This window comes from Microtus pennsylvanicus, chromosome 8 (genome assembly GCF_037038515.1).
Source record: "Microtus pennsylvanicus isolate mMicPen1 chromosome 8, mMicPen1.hap1, whole genome shotgun sequence".
Taxonomy (NCBI): Eukaryota; Metazoa; Chordata; class Mammalia; order Rodentia; family Cricetidae; genus Microtus; species Microtus pennsylvanicus.
In genome coordinates, this window is record NC_134586.1 from 7,073,951 (window position 1) to 7,092,967 (window position 19,017).

General features: G+C 41.8%; 1 protein-coding gene across 27 annotated transcripts in view; it reads left to right on the forward strand.

Annotated features, from left to right (window-relative positions):
- The window catches only part of C2cd5 (C2 calcium dependent domain containing 5), a 97,543-nt gene extending 79,920 nt beyond the window's left edge, over positions 1 to 17,623 (forward strand). For 10 of the 27 annotated variants that reach the window (XM_075982327.1, XM_075982333.1, XM_075982330.1 and 7 more), the window contains 5 exons: positions 5,602 to 5,652; positions 6,610 to 6,711; positions 7,981 to 8,171; positions 13,095 to 13,241; positions 16,474 to 17,623. In XM_075982327.1, the coding sequence (XP_075838442.1) occupies positions 5,602 to 5,652; positions 6,610 to 6,711; positions 7,981 to 8,171; positions 13,095 to 13,241; positions 16,474 to 16,602 (620 nt within the window). In that variant the 3' untranslated portion in view covers positions 16,603 to 17,623. The remainder of the gene's footprint in view (positions 1 to 5,601; positions 5,653 to 6,609; positions 6,712 to 7,980; positions 8,172 to 13,094; positions 13,242 to 16,473) is intronic. The other 17 variants (XM_075982341.1, XM_075982346.1, XM_075982351.1 and 14 more) reach the window with 3 other exon arrangements.
- The last annotated feature ends 1,394 nt before the right edge of the window (positions 17,624 to 19,017 follow it).

The following is a 19,017-nucleotide window of genomic DNA, read 5'->3' on the forward strand; positions in this document are numbered from 1 at the left end:
GGGACATTTTTTTCTGCATTTTTTAAAGGTACTTTAAAATGATACCTATTGAAGAAGGAAGAGAGAGAAATAGAGTAAAAACGTAGAACCTAAGTGAAGATATCCTCAGTAAAAAAGTTTTAAAATGAGATTTTTTTCTCATACAATATTGATGAGCTCAATAATTTTGTGCTTTAATGTTTGTAAAAGGTTAACATTACTTTAAAATCTGAAGATATTAAAAACAAAAAGCTAGGTAGTGGTGGCATACACCTTTAGTCCCAGAACTTGGGAGGCAGAGGCAGAATGATCTCTGTGAGTTCAAGGCCAACCTGATATAAAAATTGAGTTCCAGGATAGCCAATGCTACACAGAGAAACTCTATCTCAAAAACAGAAAAACAAAGTCTGAAGACATAAATCTTGAGGTATTAGTTACAGTGAGGTGGTGGACTTAAACAACTATAAGCCATATACTACTTTAAATCTATCTCAGATATGTTGTAAATCTAATCTATTATAGAATGATAGTTCTGTTTAGATGTTGATAGTTTACTACTCTTGAAGTTTAATTAGCATAGCTTAGTTTTTATTGGTTAAAAGTACAGACAAGGACCTTTCCATCCATTCCTGTTTTCTGTCTCTGGGCTGCTTTGTGCCTGCTTAGTCCTTCCTGCACAGTGGAGGGGCTGTAGCCGTGCAGGGGCACTGGCTGTGGTAGCAAGATTGGAAATCTGTAAGCACTAGTTTTTATTTTTTCTACAAACAAATGTTCTGAATTCTTATCTCTATATAGTAGTTCTTTATACTACTACAAATAGCTTTATATAGTCATAGTCTCTTATATATCTGCTGTATCTGCTCTTTAAAGACTGTATATTTTGAAATTATGATCAAAATGATGACAGCAGTAAGAAAGAATCTGTAAATAGTCTTCATAGAGTTGGACCAAAGCAGTAGCAGGGGAGAGAAGCTATCGGGATTGAGAATGAGGGATATGAAAACCAGAGAGGCAAGCTAGATGGAATCCCAGAACGTGGGAGACTGAGGCAGCCCAGCCTGGACTGTTAGAATATGAGGCCCCAAAACAAATAAACGAATGAATGAGACAAAATGTAATAATAGGGTACACGTATCTAGTCATTTAAGAGATGCGATGGAAAGGAGGGACTTAAACAGCACAGGGGCGCTTTCCCTCTGTCTCTGGGCGCTTAAGGACAGTGAGATCCAGGAGAGGCAGAGGAGTGTAGGTGCTCAGAAGAGAAGCTGTGAAGCATCCCCTGAGAGGGATAGATGCCCAGACGTGGGGGTAGGACTCTGATAGGGAATCCAAACAGAAGAAAGTAGTGTAGGCTGTTTGTCTTGACTTGGAGTATGTGACCCACATGCAAGTTTGTTATATGTTTTTCAATGTATACATTGCTGATATCTTAATTTTGGTTTTCCATTATAAGCTATTCAAATTGAAGCTTTTATTTCTATCTTTATGCCTTAATAATTTACAACTCTTATGTGGCAGTTTCTTTATCAGTTCATCCACATCTAAGTAGCATTATGGATAGGCTTATATCTGTCTTTAGATTCATCATTAATTTAGTCATTGATAAAGTATATCCAATCTTCATTATATTGATAAAACGCCTGAAAGAATGTCAAAACTCAGTTGTGATTATAGTAACTTAAAACTTTGAATGTTAAAGTGGGAAAATTGTTAAAAATTAAAGACTCTGGGCTGTAATACCTTTTACTCTACAAGAGAATATTATAAGTGTAGGAAGTTTTAAAACAGTAATTTTTAAAAAGATGTTCACTCTAAGAAAATTTATAGCAAAGCTGATTGATAAATTGTAATGGTGAGAAGTGAAAAGTCAGTATAGTAGTTTGTGTTGTCTTTGTCCAACGTGTGTTGCTCACCAGAAAACAAGGTGACTTAGAAAGACTAGAAACTCAGTGGCTCAGGTTCTGGAGGCTGGGAAGGCCTGCATCAGGTTCTGGAGGCTGGGAAGGCCTGCATCAGGATCTGGCAGCTTGAAAAAGCCTGTAATGTAGTGTGGAGGAAACACCAAACTGACCTTTACAGTGGCTGCAGTTTCCCTGGAGGATGGAGCATCTAGCCTAACTAGCTGTAGTACTGTTCTCCTGGCAACAGAAGGTCAGCATGCACCTCGGAGGAGCTACAGTTGAGAGACGCTTTCATCACTGGCTATGACAGACTACTGAGAAGGACTTGGAAGAGTCCATGCCGTGTCTGCAGCTGTTGTTTTGGTCATTAATATATTCATGTCTGCTAGCCCATTCTTAATCTGGGTTTGTTTTATTCTCCTGTTTGCGGATATAGGGCTTGCTAAATATTGTTAGAGTAAGCTAAGAGAGCACTAATTTGAACCTTATTTGCTCTGCCTGCTTCAATTTATTCTCTGGGAGTGACAGTTATTACTTAATGGTACCTTTTTGTTTAATTTTAGTTTGTTAACATGATCGTGCTGTGCTGTGGAGCCCTGGTTGGTCTGATACTTGCTATGTAGCCCAGACCAGCTGTAAATATTCAGTAGTCCTCCTGACCCATATTCTTGGGATAATAGGCATGCACCACCATGCCCAGTGATAATGACTTTGTTAAGCAATCAGAAGTAGGGCCAGTGTAATGACTCTGAGTAATTACAGCTGATCAGCTTGCCACCAGATCTGATGACCAATCCGAGTTCCAGTCCCAGGTTTCATATGATTGAAGAAGGAAGCATGCTGTCTGCAAGCTGTCTCTTAACTGTTCACATGGCCATGGGCGCAGACGCACACACACACACACACACACACACACACACACACACGGCGGGGGGGGCAGGGGGTATAAAAGAAGCATGGACTGCTGTGGCTTGACATCAGCTCTTTGCAGATGAAGTGGGGCTCTCACATGAGAACTCCTTGCCTCACTCTCTCATGGAGATGTTCAGATGACCCAGACTTCAGGGCTAGCTCCCCAGCAGAGCTTGAATCATGCTTAGTGAGAAATAGTGAAGTCTGGTGTCCTCCATGTAGAAATGACCTGGAGATTGCTTATTGTTTTATTGTTAGAGTTAGCAGTGTGTCGATGAGCCACACTGCATACAGTTGTAGTGCTTTCTTGTTTTGAGAGTCTGTAACCTGGGAAGCAGACTATATTGAGAAGGAGCCAAGAGTCTGAGGACTTTTGTGTCTAAGGTGTGCAAATTGGACTGAGTTGCCAAAGTTCACTTGTCCCCAGTCGAGCTGACCTTGAACATTTCTTGAAGAGAAGAGTTAAGATCATAGCAATCCTGGGCTCTTTCAAGTTTTCAGAAAGACTTTTTGAACAGAATATCTATGATTCAAAACAGTTAAAGTTAGGGAATAAAGACCCCCATTATTGGGGCTGGAGAGATGGCTCAGAGGTTAAGAGCACTGGCTGCTCTTCCAGAGGTCCTGAGTTCAATTCCCAGCAACCACATGGTGGCTCACAGCCATCTATGAGATCTGGTGCCCTCTTCTGGCAGGCAGGCATACATGCAGGCAGAACATTGTATACATAATAAAGAAATAAATTTTACAAAAAGACCCCCATTATCAATATTTAGGGGGAGAGTGGTAATTTCAGAGAGAAATATATATATATATTTATATATATATATAGCATATATAGTATATATATATAGTATATATATAGTATATATATAGTATATATATAGTATATATATATACTATAAAAATTATGTAGTCTAAAATAAAGTTTCCCTTTCCTTTCATTTCCCTTCTCAAAAGCATGTACTCTTATTAGCTTATTCTCTGTAGAAAATAACAGATTTATTTATTTTTTGAGATACAAGATTCTATATAGGCAGACTGAGCAGACTCATTGCATAGCTGAGGATGACTTTAAGGTTCGGATCCTCCTCAGATCTCTTCCCAAATGCCGGGTTACAGTGTGCACCCAAATGCTTGGCTCATCCTTGTGCTTTGTACAGACACAAACATTTTCCATAGTGCTTTGCACCGTGTCGTCTCCACTTGGCACAGTTTAGGGTTGCCATGACATCACACACAGCAATGCTGAATCATGAAGAGAATTTTGTTTTGGTGGTTTCTACAATGATTTTAGCTATTCCTCCTTGCTCCTGAAAAAAAGAAAAGTTCATAGGATGCCTGCCTAATGTGAACTATACATATTCTCTTCCTCCCTCCCTCCCTCCCTCCCTCCCTCCCTCCCTCCCTCCCTCCCTCCCTCTCTCTCTCTCTCTCTCTCTCTCCCTCTTTTCTGATGATGGAGATCAAGGCCCAGAGCCTTAGCTTTCTAGATAGACAGTCTACTATGAAGCTGCAATACCCTAACTCTTGGTTTTTTGAAACCGCCTTGAACTCCTGCCTCTACCTTCCAACGTGGTAGGTAGATGTTTATCGTCACACCCAGCTCAGCTGTCCTTTCTGTAATACTCCGAGTCTGTCCTGCTCAGCAGGGACCCCAGAGAACCCTGGAAACCTCCAAGCCTGTAGTGGACTGCTTGTTCTCCATGTATGTATGGAGTCCCTTCCTGCCCTGTAGGGTCTCTACAGACTATCAAGCCTCTGAATACATATTAGAGCCTCCCCAGCTTCTTCCTGTATTGCCATCTCCTTTGGACTTGCTCAGTTCCTCAGCCTCCTGAATCACGAGCACTGTACTAGTTAGGTATGGAGTCTGTGGACGTGATGGCCGATGTTCAGACATGTCTGCAGCGTGGCACCTTCATAGGCATCTGTGGCCTATACCCAATTACCATTTCTTAATCAACTCCACATTTAGATGACTGCCAACTATTGTATGCTCTCCTGTTAGCTACTCCATTTAGGAGAATGTTCTATACAAATCATATCTTGAGTAGTTAGATTTTATTAATTTGAAAGCATTACCAAAATGTCAGTACATTCGAGATGGAAAATACATTTACTTAGTTGACACTTTAAAAAAAGAATGGATGGCCCGACTAATTCTTACTGTTTCGAATGAGCTATTCTTTTTTTTATAATTCCTTGAAACAAAAATGTAAATATGCTAGTGCAGAGAAAGCATGAGCAGCAAAAATACATTTACATTTTCACAATATTTTACATAGATACAACAAATTCCTGTCTGGATGCTACTCTCTAGGCTGCTAGGATCTGTTTGGGGGATCCGGCTTCCGACCTAGCTGGAGATCTGTCACCCTTTAGTACCACAAAGTCTGGCTACCACCAGTGGGAGCTGTTGATAAAGCCAGATGGAGAGGGTGACGTGTCTGAGCATGGGTGGTGTCGTGGTGCTAGCTCCCCCCCCCCCAACTTTGCCTTCCCCAGCACACTGGCCCTTTCTTCTGTGCTGTTGTTCTGCTAGTGCTACTGTTGACGTTTTCTCCAGAAACTTGCTCTGTGTTGTAGTAAGCAACCATCTGGGCATGGTATTTATTAATGGGGATATTCTTCACGTGAAGGAACTGCGTTTTAAATCCTAACACTTGTGTTTGGTTGCCTTTGTAATGAAGCCGTAAAAATTTACTTACTCTATTCTTTGGGCTCACGGAAGATATTAATATCAGCAGGGAAGAGGTCCTGGCTTGTGCTTAGCATCGAGCTAATGCTGTTCGTATTGTCTTACTAGAACACCTGGAGAGTGCGAGTTCTAACTCAGGTACACCAGCTGCACAGAGAGGTGAGTTTGCCTAACTAAGCACACAGTCACCGTACTACGTGAGAAGTTGTAGATCAGTAGACGTAAAATTACAGGCAGAGGAATGCACTGGACAGTGGAATAGACCACAGATATGGTTTTATTGTATCTAGATTGTTTTAAAAATTCATTGATTGTTTGCTTTGTTCTCATTTTATTTTATTAGTATTTTAATAGTTTTTCTAGTTTCCGAAGTTTCAGCTTTTTAACCTGTTTTACTGTTCATAGAAGGGGTGCTAGCTGCCCCTCAAATCTTGTCAGAGGTCTTGTAGCCAGAAATCCAACCTGCAAGCAGAACATTGACAGTGGCCCTTTGGTTTTCTTGCTGGTTTAATAGCTGGGTTATTGATGGTGGAAAGAAGATACTTCAGTAAGAAATACAGCTAGTGAGGTCATGGGGCTTTTAATAGCTGGGTTATTGATGGTGGAAAGAAGATACTTTGGTAAGAAATACAGCTAGTGAGGTCATGGAGCTTTTGTTGTTTTCCTTTTGTGTTTTCCCCTTCAAGTAGTTTTCAACACTTATGCTTTTTTAGCTTAGGTTTTTGGCTAAAGTGGGGAAAGGGGTTGCTCATAATGGGCTGATTATAAATTGAATTATAAATTAAAATCAAATAGAAACTACTAAACTCTTATAAGGAGGAGAGCAGGAACAATAAGCAGTCTGTCCTCTGCTTATGCGTTAGCTGGACTGCATTTGTCCTCCTGAGACCACATGGTCATGCACTCAGCCCTCCGCCAGCTTTACTGGGTTTGGACACTTGAATGTCTAAGCTCCACTCCCCACTGCCCCTCCCTCTCCTGTCTGGCCTGAAAAGGTCACTCTTTCCCTAGCTACAGCGAAGTTAAGTTACATCATCAAGGAGGATTATGGCGAGTAAGACACGTCATCCATATTTTTTCTTTGTGTTTTCTTTTGTTTTCTGTCTGTGTTTTCAGCAACGTCAGTTGATTACAGTTCCTTTGCAGACAGATGCAGCAGCTGGATAGAGCTCATTAAACTGAAAGCTCAGACCATAAGGCGCGGATCAATTAAGACAAGTAGGCGGACGTTTCTACCACATTCTGATGACCTGAGAAGCATCCCCCTGACTTCCCAGTGGTGAAGGCTAGACCTTACTGCCTAGTAACAACATTGCCAATCAGTCATGTACTTGAGTGTGAAAGCTGCAGACACTTGGTCATTCGTGGGAAGTTATTTTAGAGCCTTTCATTGCTTACTTTTAGCTATATATAGAATTGTCTTTTAAATTTCACTCTTTATGAAGCTTTCTGAAAGTAGATGGATATATATTACATCCCTACCTAGGAGGACACGGCCAGCTTTCTTGTTAGAGAGACACTCTTCAGGACCCAGTGAACTGCTGACTTCATGGCTGTCAGCTTCCTAAGTCTGACAGGGTATCAAAGGATCAAGTGTATCTACAAAGAAGACAATTTGTCTTACTGCTGGACTTTAGAGAGATGTCTTTAGATCCTGGTTTTTGGCAGATTTTGAGACAACAGTATTTGAGTGGATTTACATTAAAAGGGAAAGAACTGCATTTCAGAGGGGCAATGCAGTAAATAGATCACCAGAATCATATTTTTAACCCTAGAGGTGCTAAATCAACAACTAGGCGACTTGGTTTCCTCCTGTGGAAACAGTCATGCTGGTGCCCCTGTGGCTGGTTGTGAGCTGGAAAACACAGGGACATGTGTTCACTGCAGTTAGGTAGTAGGTGGTGGTGACTACTAACAGGACGTGGTATACTGCACTTACTTAGTAAGTGGTGCTGACTGTTTTATTGTTACTTCCCCAGACATCTGGTAGACAGCCAAGATGCTTGTCAAGGTTAAAGTTATGTGGCTGTTTAATCAAAAAAGTTTGGGAAAGAAATTTAGAACTGTATTACACCCAGTGTTACCTAGGCTGCCTACAAGCCAGCAGTGATGGAGTGGCCTGAAACAGGTGGAAAATGCACGGGAATGTACCAACTTTCACACTCTCCTCGGATAATTGGTTTCTACAGCAGCTACCTTACTGCTCTGGCGCTTTTCCTTCTCCACTGTGTAACCGATCATTGTGTGTCTAGCTACACTGCATCACATTTTCCTTTGCAGGGATGTCATTTCCTTCCCAAAGAATTCCATTCCAGCTTCTCATGTCTCTCTCTAAATTGCATGTAGTGCATGATAATTTCTTTTCTTTCATGACATGGCTTAGTCTCACAGACAGCTGAATGTTGTCACCACTTGTGTGGAAACCTTAGGGGATTAACCAGTTTCCAGGGTCTGTTCTTAATGTTTCCATTATTTCTCCAATTTTAGCTGTGACTGTTGAGAAAGCAAGTCCCATGGGTGATGGAAATTTCCGGAATCGCTCTGCTCCACCTTGTGCAAGTTCCACAGTTGGTGTTGTTAAGATGACGCCTCTTTCTTTCATTCCTGGAGCAAAGATAACAAGATATCTTGGCATCATTAACATGTTTTTTATTAGAGAAACTACTTCTCTTCGGGAGGTAACTTTACAAAATTAATTTTTTTTTCTTGAAAGAGTTAGTAATAAAGTCAAGTTTTGCTTTCTTCTAAATACAAACACTTAATTTGACCCACCTGTTTGTGACCTGTCTGGATGGATTTTACATAAGACGTACATTTCATACAGTAACTCCTTTTGTAAGAGTTGTGCCTGATTTAAGCCCATTTGTTTGCAGAACTTCTAGATGCTTACTATAAAGCAAATGACTTCCTCTTAGATTTGATACAAGATTTAAAACTTCTCTGACAGGACATCTAAGTTTTCTAAGCTATTTTTCTGATATGAATTTAAACAGCAGTTTTTAAGGAGCTGCATTTAGAAGTAGTAGATTTTTATAGTAGATGTAAACACAGGGGTACTTTACCCCTATGCTTTCTTCCCTCTGAAAAAAGAACGAACCTGCCGGTTTTCTGTTGTAGGAGGGCGCTTGAAATGCTGTGGGAAGTCCTTCTGTATAGTGTTGTTTTTGTTGGTTAATAAAGAAGCTGCTTTTGGCTAATGGCTTAACAGAATATAGCCAGACTGGAAGAGATAGAGAGAGAGAGCAGGCGGAGTCAGGGAGCTGCCATGGAGCCGCCAGTTAGAACCATGCCAGTAGGCCACAACCCTCGTGGTAAAATATAAAATAATGAAAATGGGTTAATTCAAATACAAGAGTTAGCCAGAAATACGCTTAAGCTATTGGCCAAACAGTATTGCAAACAGTCTAGTTTTTGTGTGGTTATTTCGTGTTGGGGCGTCCAGGAATGAACAAGCAGCCTCTGCCAACACTTCTCAGGCTTGTCAGTGCACAGGAATGCTGCCTCTCCCCATCCTCAGTGCACATGGGGAACTGCCACATGATGGTTAGAAAACTGTGTCATATGATTAAATTACTAAATCAGGACCACTCTATTGTGGCATTCCTAACTCAGGAATTTAACCTAATAGAAATGGAAACTATATTGGATCTTATGTTATGAGTCAGGGCTGCTAAACAAATTAATATTTAAATAGGGGAACTTTTGAATTGCTGAGGTGTGAAACCTCATTATCTCTGTCTATTTGACTGTCACAGCAGTTTGTGCTGTGGAAAGTGCCTTTCCTGTAAGATGACTCGGCTGTGCTTTGCTTGTGTCTCCATGGCACACTTCCTTCTCCCAGCAGGGAGCCTGCCTGGCACAGAGCGAGCACAGTATGTCTTTGTGTAGGTGAATGGATAATGTCTGACAGGTTAATTAATTAGGTGGGTATTTTCTTTAAGATAGACTATCTTAATTATACTCTAATGGTGTTGATGTAGAAGACAAACCATGTAGTCTCAGATCCTTTTAATAGAGAATTGAAGTCTACTTAAGTTTGACAAAATAGGTTTGTTTCAAAATTGGCATGTTTTGTTTTTATCTGTTGTTTTCTTTTCTGGTTGCTCCTAGTAGTGTATGGCTATACTATTTTGAACCTTTAAGTTTTATTGCCCACATGATCCTGTGGTCTCAGCCTTCTAGATAGTAGGCTTCATGCACAAGCTCCTGGCCGTGCACTGTGGAAGCTTTTCCTGCTGCAGTGTTACTACATGGTGAGTCACTGCAGCAGAGACCTGCACTGTTAACCTAAGGTGCAGCATCCCATGTGTGGCCTTGCCTAGTGAGCTCCCTTACAGTCAGTTTTGCTCTTCGAATTGACCTGTCCATACTCTGCTCCCGTCTCCTGAGCTCATAAGCAGAGGCAACTGGTGAAGAGTGTACAGAGCTGCACGCCTGAGGGGAGGCTCAGATCGCTGATCTAGTTCTGGAGTTTCACATGGAGGTTGCTTCCCAGGGTTACAGTCTGGAGGATCTCCTTAGCTGTTTAAAAAGATGTGCTCGGGGCTGGAGAGATGACTCAGGGATTAGAGCACAGGCTGTTTTAGAGGACCCAGACTCAGTTCCCAGAGTCTACACGGTGGCTCACCACCATCTGTAACTCCAGTTCTAGAGGTTTCAGTGCCCCTTCCGGTCCCCTCTGGACACCAGGCATATATGGGTTACACAGATATAGATAGCTATACAGGCAAAACACCCATGCATGTAAACTTTTTTTAAAAAAGATGTACTTAAGAAAATAATTTTGTTCCTAATAGTAGACTCTTGTGTTTTCTTAACTTCAGTTTAATTCGGAAATTTCCTTGATTGTCCTGAACTTCACCTTCAGTAGAGCTGATAGAAAACATAAGTAGAAAAGCATGTAAGCTATTGACTAGCTTTAATTTTTGTTGTGTTGGGTTTGTAATAGAAAAAGTTCCCCATACCACTATGTTTATCCTCTAGCAATGTGTATAGCATAGTACACAATGCTATTTGTGCACTGCTGAATTGTGCATTTGCATCTAATGTAGTATCAAGCAAGAATTACAGTTCAGTTATGGTATTTATATCTTATCTTTCATCATAACTAAGGAAAACTATATTATTTCTTTCTACTCTTCAAGTCCATCAAAGACTCCGGAAGGATATAATATTACCTAAGTAAATAGGAAGTGTATTGTAAGCAACTTCCAAAACTCTAGAAATGACAGAGACATCACGCTGCCTGAACATTCACCCAAAGTTCTTCTGTACCATTGGGGTATCCATCTTCAGCCTATTGGCCCATAGTATCCCAGCAGACTTTTCCATGAAGCAGGAAATTTCAAAGACAGTTTTGCCTATATTGGCAGTTTGTCAGTCACTTTCTTTTGTGTCCTGTAGAATGTCTTGCATGTTCTCTAATGAAGCAGGAACCTTGAAGGATGTCTTACCTTTAGGCAAATTCAGCAGTCATTTCTTTGTGGGTCCTGCATGTCCAGTTCATCAAGCAGTCCAGGCAAGAGCGGTTCCTGGCCCAAATGGCTATCAAACTCCATGAGGAGACTCTTCAATGTCCATCATCCTTTTGAAGTAGTTTGGTACTACCAGGAGCAGATGTGTCTCACTGTCATGAAAAGTTCTAACTTCTTAAAATATTTTAAATGCATATTCTGAAGGTCTCTGAAAGATTTAAAGAATCCCTATCCATCTGAAATATACCTCTTTACATCTAGAAAACCTAATATTACTACAAGCTTGACTATTATAGGTGATTATCTATTACACTACATTTTAAATGAGCTGCACAGACACAATACCTTAATCAAGATCAGAAATACATATACACAATGTACCTTAAATGTGTATTAATAAACTGAGATTCATACCAATGCAAATCTCTATAGCATATCCCCCTTTAAATGTAAACAAACATTTATAAACATTATTTGGGAATTTGGGCATAGTTCTTTTCCAAACTGCTTCCTACTTTTTGTTGGGTGAAGTTTTTTCTTTTAGTGGGGGGGGGGGGGGTGTTCAAGGTGACACTTCAGGGGCTCGTGGTGCATCAAACCACATTAGCCTGAAATGAATCCAAAGGTTCTCATCATCTGTGGAAACAAAAGAAGAACCTCTTTTCCAAAGCATAATACCTTAGACACAAATTCTGAAGTCAATATACCTTTCTAATATACATGCTGCTTTAGCTTAGCAGCCCATACAATAAAATGTTTCTCTGTACTTAGCTTCTTCACAGTCAAATAATTCAAAGAAAACACAATAATATACATAATCCAGACTCTCTGTGTATTCCATCTTTATGTGACTTTTCTTACTCTATTATTTTTAATATTTATATTATTTTTACTCCTTTAATCTATGACTGTACTCTATTTCTTTAAAGACTTTCATTTTTTATAAACCATTCACTTCTTTTTATAACTCTCCATACTTTTTTCTTCTGTATCCCAAGCCTACGTACATTTTTAAACACACTGTGACCCATTTAGAGGTCTTTTATGTCTAGATTTGTCTTTATTGCATATCTGTAATTATTTTCTGACCAGAAGCACTTCTTAAAATGCTAAGCCCTTCTTATGAACTTAAGCGGCACCATTGCTAGGGGAAATATGGCACTGCCTGCTTGCCCCGCCCAGTCCAGCATGACAGAGCTGTTCACTGCCTCTGAGAGCCATGTACAATACCCCATCTCAAGGCACACAGCCGGTCCATGTTGTCACCAAGCAAGCCGTAGCACATTGCTCACAAACTCATTCAAATCCTCGGTCTCCTGAAAGAGCCAGAGGTCATGCTGGCAGCACAGCCCAGGAAGCCGGCATTTCAAAATGGCGTGGCTTCTTTTCTGCTTCCGCTGAATTGGGAAAACCTCCCTCATAGGAGCTGTGGCATGCTGCCAGCAAACAAGAAGCTGTGTTAAACTCTGCATTTTTGTGTCTAGAATTCCTTTTCAAGCCCTATCAGGTTTTAAGTGGATTTTAGCCAACCATGTTGGCACCAATTTGTTGACGAGAGGCTGCTTGTTTATCCCAGCCACCCAGAACCGAAATAATCACACAGAAACTGTATTAATTAAATCACTGGTTGGCCCATTAGCACTACTTTCTTATTAGCTAACTCTTATATATTAATTTAACCCATCTCCATTAATCTGTGTATCACCTCAAGGTTGTGACCTTCCAGCAAGGTTTCAGCGTGTCTGTCTCTGGCGGTGGCTCCATGGTTTCTCTCTTTACTCTGCTTCCTTTCTTCCAGCATTCAGTTTAGTTTCCCCCGCCTAACTGTGTTCTACCCTGCTATAGACTCAAGCCAGCTTTCTTTATTAACTAATGGTATTTACAGCACACAGAGGGGAATCCCACATCAGCTAGTGATGGGCAAACTACAATTTATCATAGATTTAATGAATACTTTAAAATCCTTACTCAAGTATGTTTATTAATGCAAATAAAAAACCCTTGTGAGGAAAATATAAATGACTGTGTTTTACATTGAGGCAATTCAGAATGTGTACTATTGGCTTTTGACATTTTCTGCATGGCCCTACCCTGTGTATGATGCAGTGGTCTGTCTGTCCTTTGCAGGAAGGAGGAGTCAGTGGTTTCCTCCATGCTTTCATTGCTGAAGTGTTTGCCATGGTAAGAGCTCACGTTGCCGCACTGGGAGGGAATGCTGTTGTTTCCTACATTATGAAGCAGTGTGTCTTCATGGAAAATCCCAGTAAGAACCAGGTGAGATGACTAAATATCTCTAAGAAGTTGGAGAATTGACCCTCTGGCCTGTCACATCCATTCACTTCTAAAAGAATTGCTTTTCAGAACTTTGACTGTAGATGTTAAAGCGTACTTAAATGACTTTATTATTCACACAGTCATCATTGTTCAGGCTCTGCTCCATATCCCACGTGAGTAGTTATCACCCTTAATTAAGCTTTTCTGGAGTTACTATTCCTGCTACTCTCTTGGTAAGCCTTGGAATATGGATGTGGCTGTGCCTCCTCTCAGGAGGTCTGAGGTGCCCCTCACAGTATTTCTACCAAATGTTACTCTGTAAATGGGGTATGTAATAAGAAGAGGTCTTACTAGACTAAACCTTAGAATATCACTCTTTTATTAATTTTAACTAAATAGCTCAAAAATTTTAGGGGTTTCTTCTAAAATTGAATAATTATATAAGTAACAGAGTGTCTTGAAAGCAGCATGCTCCATCCTATTCTACTTGGCACATACCAGAAATCATATTTTTGCCTCACACTCACGATAGATGAGCAAAAGCACTTGTGCCCCGAGAACAGGGAACATGCAGGCAGATACTGCACTCAAGATCCGGTATTTCAGTTTCACAGGAATGAGAAGAGTAGATGTGTGTGTCTGTGTGGGTACGAATTTTACTGCTAGCCATATACTTAGATGATTATAATTAAGGGCAGATCGTTTGCATTCTCAGGACTCCTGGCTTTTATGGATAACGTTATCCTCACAGTAGACTTTTGCCATAAATGTGCAAGCAATGTAAGAAGAGAGCCAACTTAAGCACAGCCTTAGTCTTATTTCAGAACCATTAATTTAGTCAGTGTCTTGAGAAAGATAAACCATTTAACCTCCTTTTCAATTCTTATAACTTACATATTTTTATTAGTTTGTTCTACTACATTGAGAGATGTTAAAGAATAGTCCTAGTCTGAAACTAGAAGGCAGCTTTACTGTTACACAGTAGGAGAGCACATTGTCACGCATTGGCCTCTGGTCTCCACACATGCAGGCTAGAGTGCCCACAGTCCCATACCCCGACCCCATATACTCTGCGGTAGCCTGTGTGTTTTTTCACACTGAGGGAACCATCCTGACCTAGTTGCTTTTTATATTTTTAAGATATATTGTCCATATATGTAGTCTTTTTTTATATTGTATTTTAATGTATGTTTTGGAGTTGCACTAGATTCAAACTTCAAAAATTCAATTAAAAAACAAATGTAGGAGGTAGAAGAAGCAGGCAGAGCTATATGACTTTGAGGCCAGCCTGGTCCCCAGAGCTCCAGGCTACCCAGGTGTCTTAGGGTTTCTATGGCTGTGAAAAGACACCATTGTTGACCAAGTTTTCTGTCCCACCCGGTCCTGCAGCCATTCAGCCCCAAAGAAATACACAAAGGTCTATATTAGTTAATAAACTGATTGGCCTATTAGCTCAGGCTTCTTATTAACAAATTATAACTTATATTAGCTCATAATTTTAATTGCATTAGCCATGTGGCCTGGTACCTTTATCGGTAAGGCAGTCACAGCTTACGTGCTCTGAGTGAAGACTGCAGACTGACTCTCTTCCCAGAATTCTCCTGTTCTCATTGACCCACCTCTACTTCCTGTCTGGTTGCCCTGCCACTACTTCCTGCCTGACTACGGGACAATCATCATTTTATTAAACAAGTACAAGAAACAAATCTTTGCAGGGTAAAACCATTGTCCCACAGCACACCATGATCACTACAACTCTTATAAAGAAAAACATTTATTTGGGGCAGCTTTCATTTTCAGAAGTTTAGTCCTTTGTGATCCGACATGGTGGCATGCAGGCAGACATGGTGGCATGCAGGCAGACGTGGTGCTGGAGAAGGGGCCGAGGGTCCTGCATCTTGACTTGCAGGCAACAGGAAGTAGTCTGAATTAACTGGACATGGCTTGAGCATATATGAGACCTCAAAGCCTGCCTCCACAATGACACACTTCCCCCAACAAGGCCACATCTCCTAATAATGCCACTCCCTTTGGGGGGTCATTTTCTTTCAAACCACCACACCAGGGTTACATAGTGAGACACTGTCTCAAAAACATTAAGAATAAGTAAATAGAAAAGTTTCTCCCCGTTTTGTGTTCAGGCCAATCAGTTTCTTTACTACACGCAGCCGAAGTCATTAGTGCCTTACTTTTCTTCTTGTGTATTTTAATGTCACTTATGTTCCTGAGGGCACAGCGTGCCAGAGAGAGTCTTAACTGCACACGGACAGCTGTACATTTCACCCCACGTCTGCACAGTGCTGCTGTGTACATGGTTCTGTGGCTTGTTTTATCACTTTATTTTTCTTGGTGACTTTCTCAGTTCAAGGCCAAAGATTGTCTTATTTATTCCTTTAGCCACTCAGCACTCCATAGTGTTGGTCACTCAGAATTCTCAGCTGTCCCCTGATGGCAGTGGGTAGTATCTGTTGACTGTTTCTCTGATGTATACAGTGCTGTAAGAACTAACATGGATATAAGGGGCTAGCACAGTGAGTGTATCCAAAGGGAAGGCCTCTGATGTTTGTAGTTTTCCTACAATGATAAAATTTGCCTCCATTGAGACTGTTTTGCATATTCTAATTATTTTCATTAATTTACCACATTCATGATGCTTAGCCATGTTGGTAGAGTTTATGCCAATTTCATTTCTGTTTAGTATCAGGTATAACTGTCTATATTTTCACTTTCTTCTTGATAGTATTTACATTATTTTAATTATTTTCCTTTTATAAACATGTTGTAGTAAAAAGTCCCATCCAAGATTTTTCTCTAGAGGAAAATACAAAGTACAGGCTGGAATGGTGGTTGGAGATTGCATGCTTTTCCTGCTCTGTGAGAGATGACATTGCCTTTCAGAGTGGCTGCTCTTCTCCAGTACCCGTGCTTGCTGCCTGTGCCTCTGTCAGCACCTAGTAAAGTCCAGCTTTCACGTGTCCCCAGTATCCATGGTGTGGTATCTTACTGTCTATTTGCAGAGCTCTGATTTACGGCGGGCTTGAATATTTTGTCATGTGTTTTCAGGCTTTCTAGATTTCTTTTCCTGTGAACTTTTTCTTTCCTCATCTTCTGTTGGGTTGTTCTAGTGGTTGATTGGCCTGTGCTGGATTTGGTTTTCTACCAGAACCCGTGCACAGCAGGCACATGACCTCGGTGCTGCATGCTCCTGGACTTCTGTCTGCTGTCTTTACAGGCGCAGTGTCTCATAAATGTCAGTGGTGATGCGGTGGTTTTTGTTCGTGAGTCTGACTTAGAGGCCATGACAACTCAGCAGTCCGCTGTCAACTGCCAGACACCATGTCCTGGAGAAGTCACAACCTGAAGACAGACGGAGCTCAACTGAGTGAAATTCGTCTGTCTCCATTGTTTGTCAGCATCTTCACAGATGAGAACCTCAGCAGGGGTAGATAACTGAGGAGGAGTGGGCATGAGTTGGTTTGGTTTGTGTGGACGTCTTGGAGACTTAAGAATTTCTGATCCCGACATTTCATTTGCTTGTTTACACAGACAGATCCCATGGAATCTAGCACCTTCAGTTATGGGAGTTACTTGTAATTTATGTTGATTTTAGTAAAATTATATTTAAAAATGAAATGGGAAGATTGTTAAGAGACTGGGATAAGCAGCTTCTGTAACTTAGAAAACTAAGTGGGAATCCAGATTGCTAACAAGTCTGTAGTTGATTTGTAAAATAGAGGACACTACTGTGTATTTTCAGAAAATTACTATGTGGGTTTCCCAGTATCTCTTGCTTGAAATGAGGAACTTGTTTGTTGGGCAGGTGATGTGCTTCAGCCACTTTTCAAAGAAAGATTCTACAGTGTGCATCTGCAGCGTGACCCGGATGCTCTGAGGAGCTTCCCAGGAGGCCTCCACATCAAGGAGGGAGGGCGCCTCTCAACTAACTACTGCTTCATATGTAATTGTCTAGAAGAGGCTTGGCTTCAACTGGGTAGAGACCATTGTGAAATGTATTCAAGTAGTGAAAGTACAGTCGACCTAGGAAGAACCGGATCGTTTTCTAATAATATTATATTGCACTCTTACTAGGGGACTTTGGTGAGGTACACTGTTTGCTATAGAACTTGGAAAATGAGACTTGAATATGCTGTGAAGTGTTGAATGTATGTATTAAGTCTTACCTATGCCAAGTACCCACTGCTAATGAAATATCAAAGTCCTTCTTTACCCCATGGAATTCCCTTATAAAAGTTAGCATTTTATTCTTTCAGAACAGTAAATTACCCTAAAGATGAAAAGTCATCTTATTGTTACACAGGTGTCAATATTTTTCTGTATTTTGTTTATAATTTTATTTTTAAATAAAAAGTTTATAAACAGTATTCCTAATTCTTTGCCTTTTTGATGAGATACCGGTTTCTGGGTCATGGCATCATTTCGTGTCTGTTCTCATGCCTGAGTCAGTAAGTATCTGCTGAGCACCTACTGCACGGTGGGTCCCCATCACCGTGGGGGGGCACCCCTGCTGTCTTGGGCAGTTAGCTGCTCAGTGCCTGCTACTGAATGTCTCTTAGATGGCAGGCATGGTTATGGGTCATGACAAACACCTGTAAGTTCTTGCGCACACCCAGCTTGCAGCTCAGCTGCCTGCACACAGAAGAATTGGGAGGTGCGCTTTGCAGAGCTGCAGTCTGACAGGCAGTCGACCTGGCCCTTTGCAGCTCACCACAGCTTTCCAAGGACTCTCATGCCCGGAGTTTGCCCCTTTCATGCAGTTCCTTGCTGATCCACGTGGCCTCGAGCTGCATGGCCGCCACCACGTGTTGTCTAGACCTCTCTGTTCACACAGAGCAGCATGTGCTCAGCAGCAGTGTCCAGTCTTCAGCCCCAACCCTTACGGGTCTTTGCTGGCAATAACCTTCCTGTTGCTATGACTTTTCATTTTGTATAAATGGAGTCAGAAGAGGGTTCTGGTTCAGGTTCTGTATTTTGAAAGGTTTGGTTTTTTTTTCTCTTGTTACTCAAGGTATTGACAGAGGTGCTAGTAAGAGTACTGTCCCCATCCCCACCTACTGAGAGCACTGTCACCATCCCCACCTATGAGAGCACTGTCCCCGTCCCACCTATGAGAGCACTGTCCCCGTCCCACCTATGAGAGCAGTGTCCCCATCCCCACCTATGAGAGCATTGTCCCCATCCCCACCTATGAGAGCACTGTCCCCGTCCCACCTATGAGAGCACTGTCACCATCCCCACCTATGCGAGCACTGTCCCCATCCCCACCTATGAGAGCACTGTCCCCGTCCCCACCTATGCGAGCACTGTCCCCATCCCCACCTATGAGAGCATTGTCCCCATCCCCACCTATGAGAGCACTGTCCCCATCCCCACCTACTGAGACCACTGTCTCCATCCCCACCTACTGAGAGCACTGTCCCCATCCCCACCTATGAGAGCAGTGTCTCCTTCCCCACCTATGAGAGCAGTGTCCCCATCCCCACCTATGAGAGCACTGTCACCATCCCCCCCTATAAGAGCACTGTCCCCATCCCCACCTATGAGAGCAGTGTCCCCATCCCCACCTATGAGAGCAGTGTCCCCATCCCCACCTGTGAGAGCACTGTCCCCATCCCCACCTATGAGAGCACTGTCACCATCCCCACCTATGAGAGCACTGTCCCCATCCCCACCTATGAGAGCACTGTCCCCATCCCCACCTATGCAAGCACTGTCCCCGTCCCCACCTATGCGAGCACTGTCCCCATCCCCACCTACT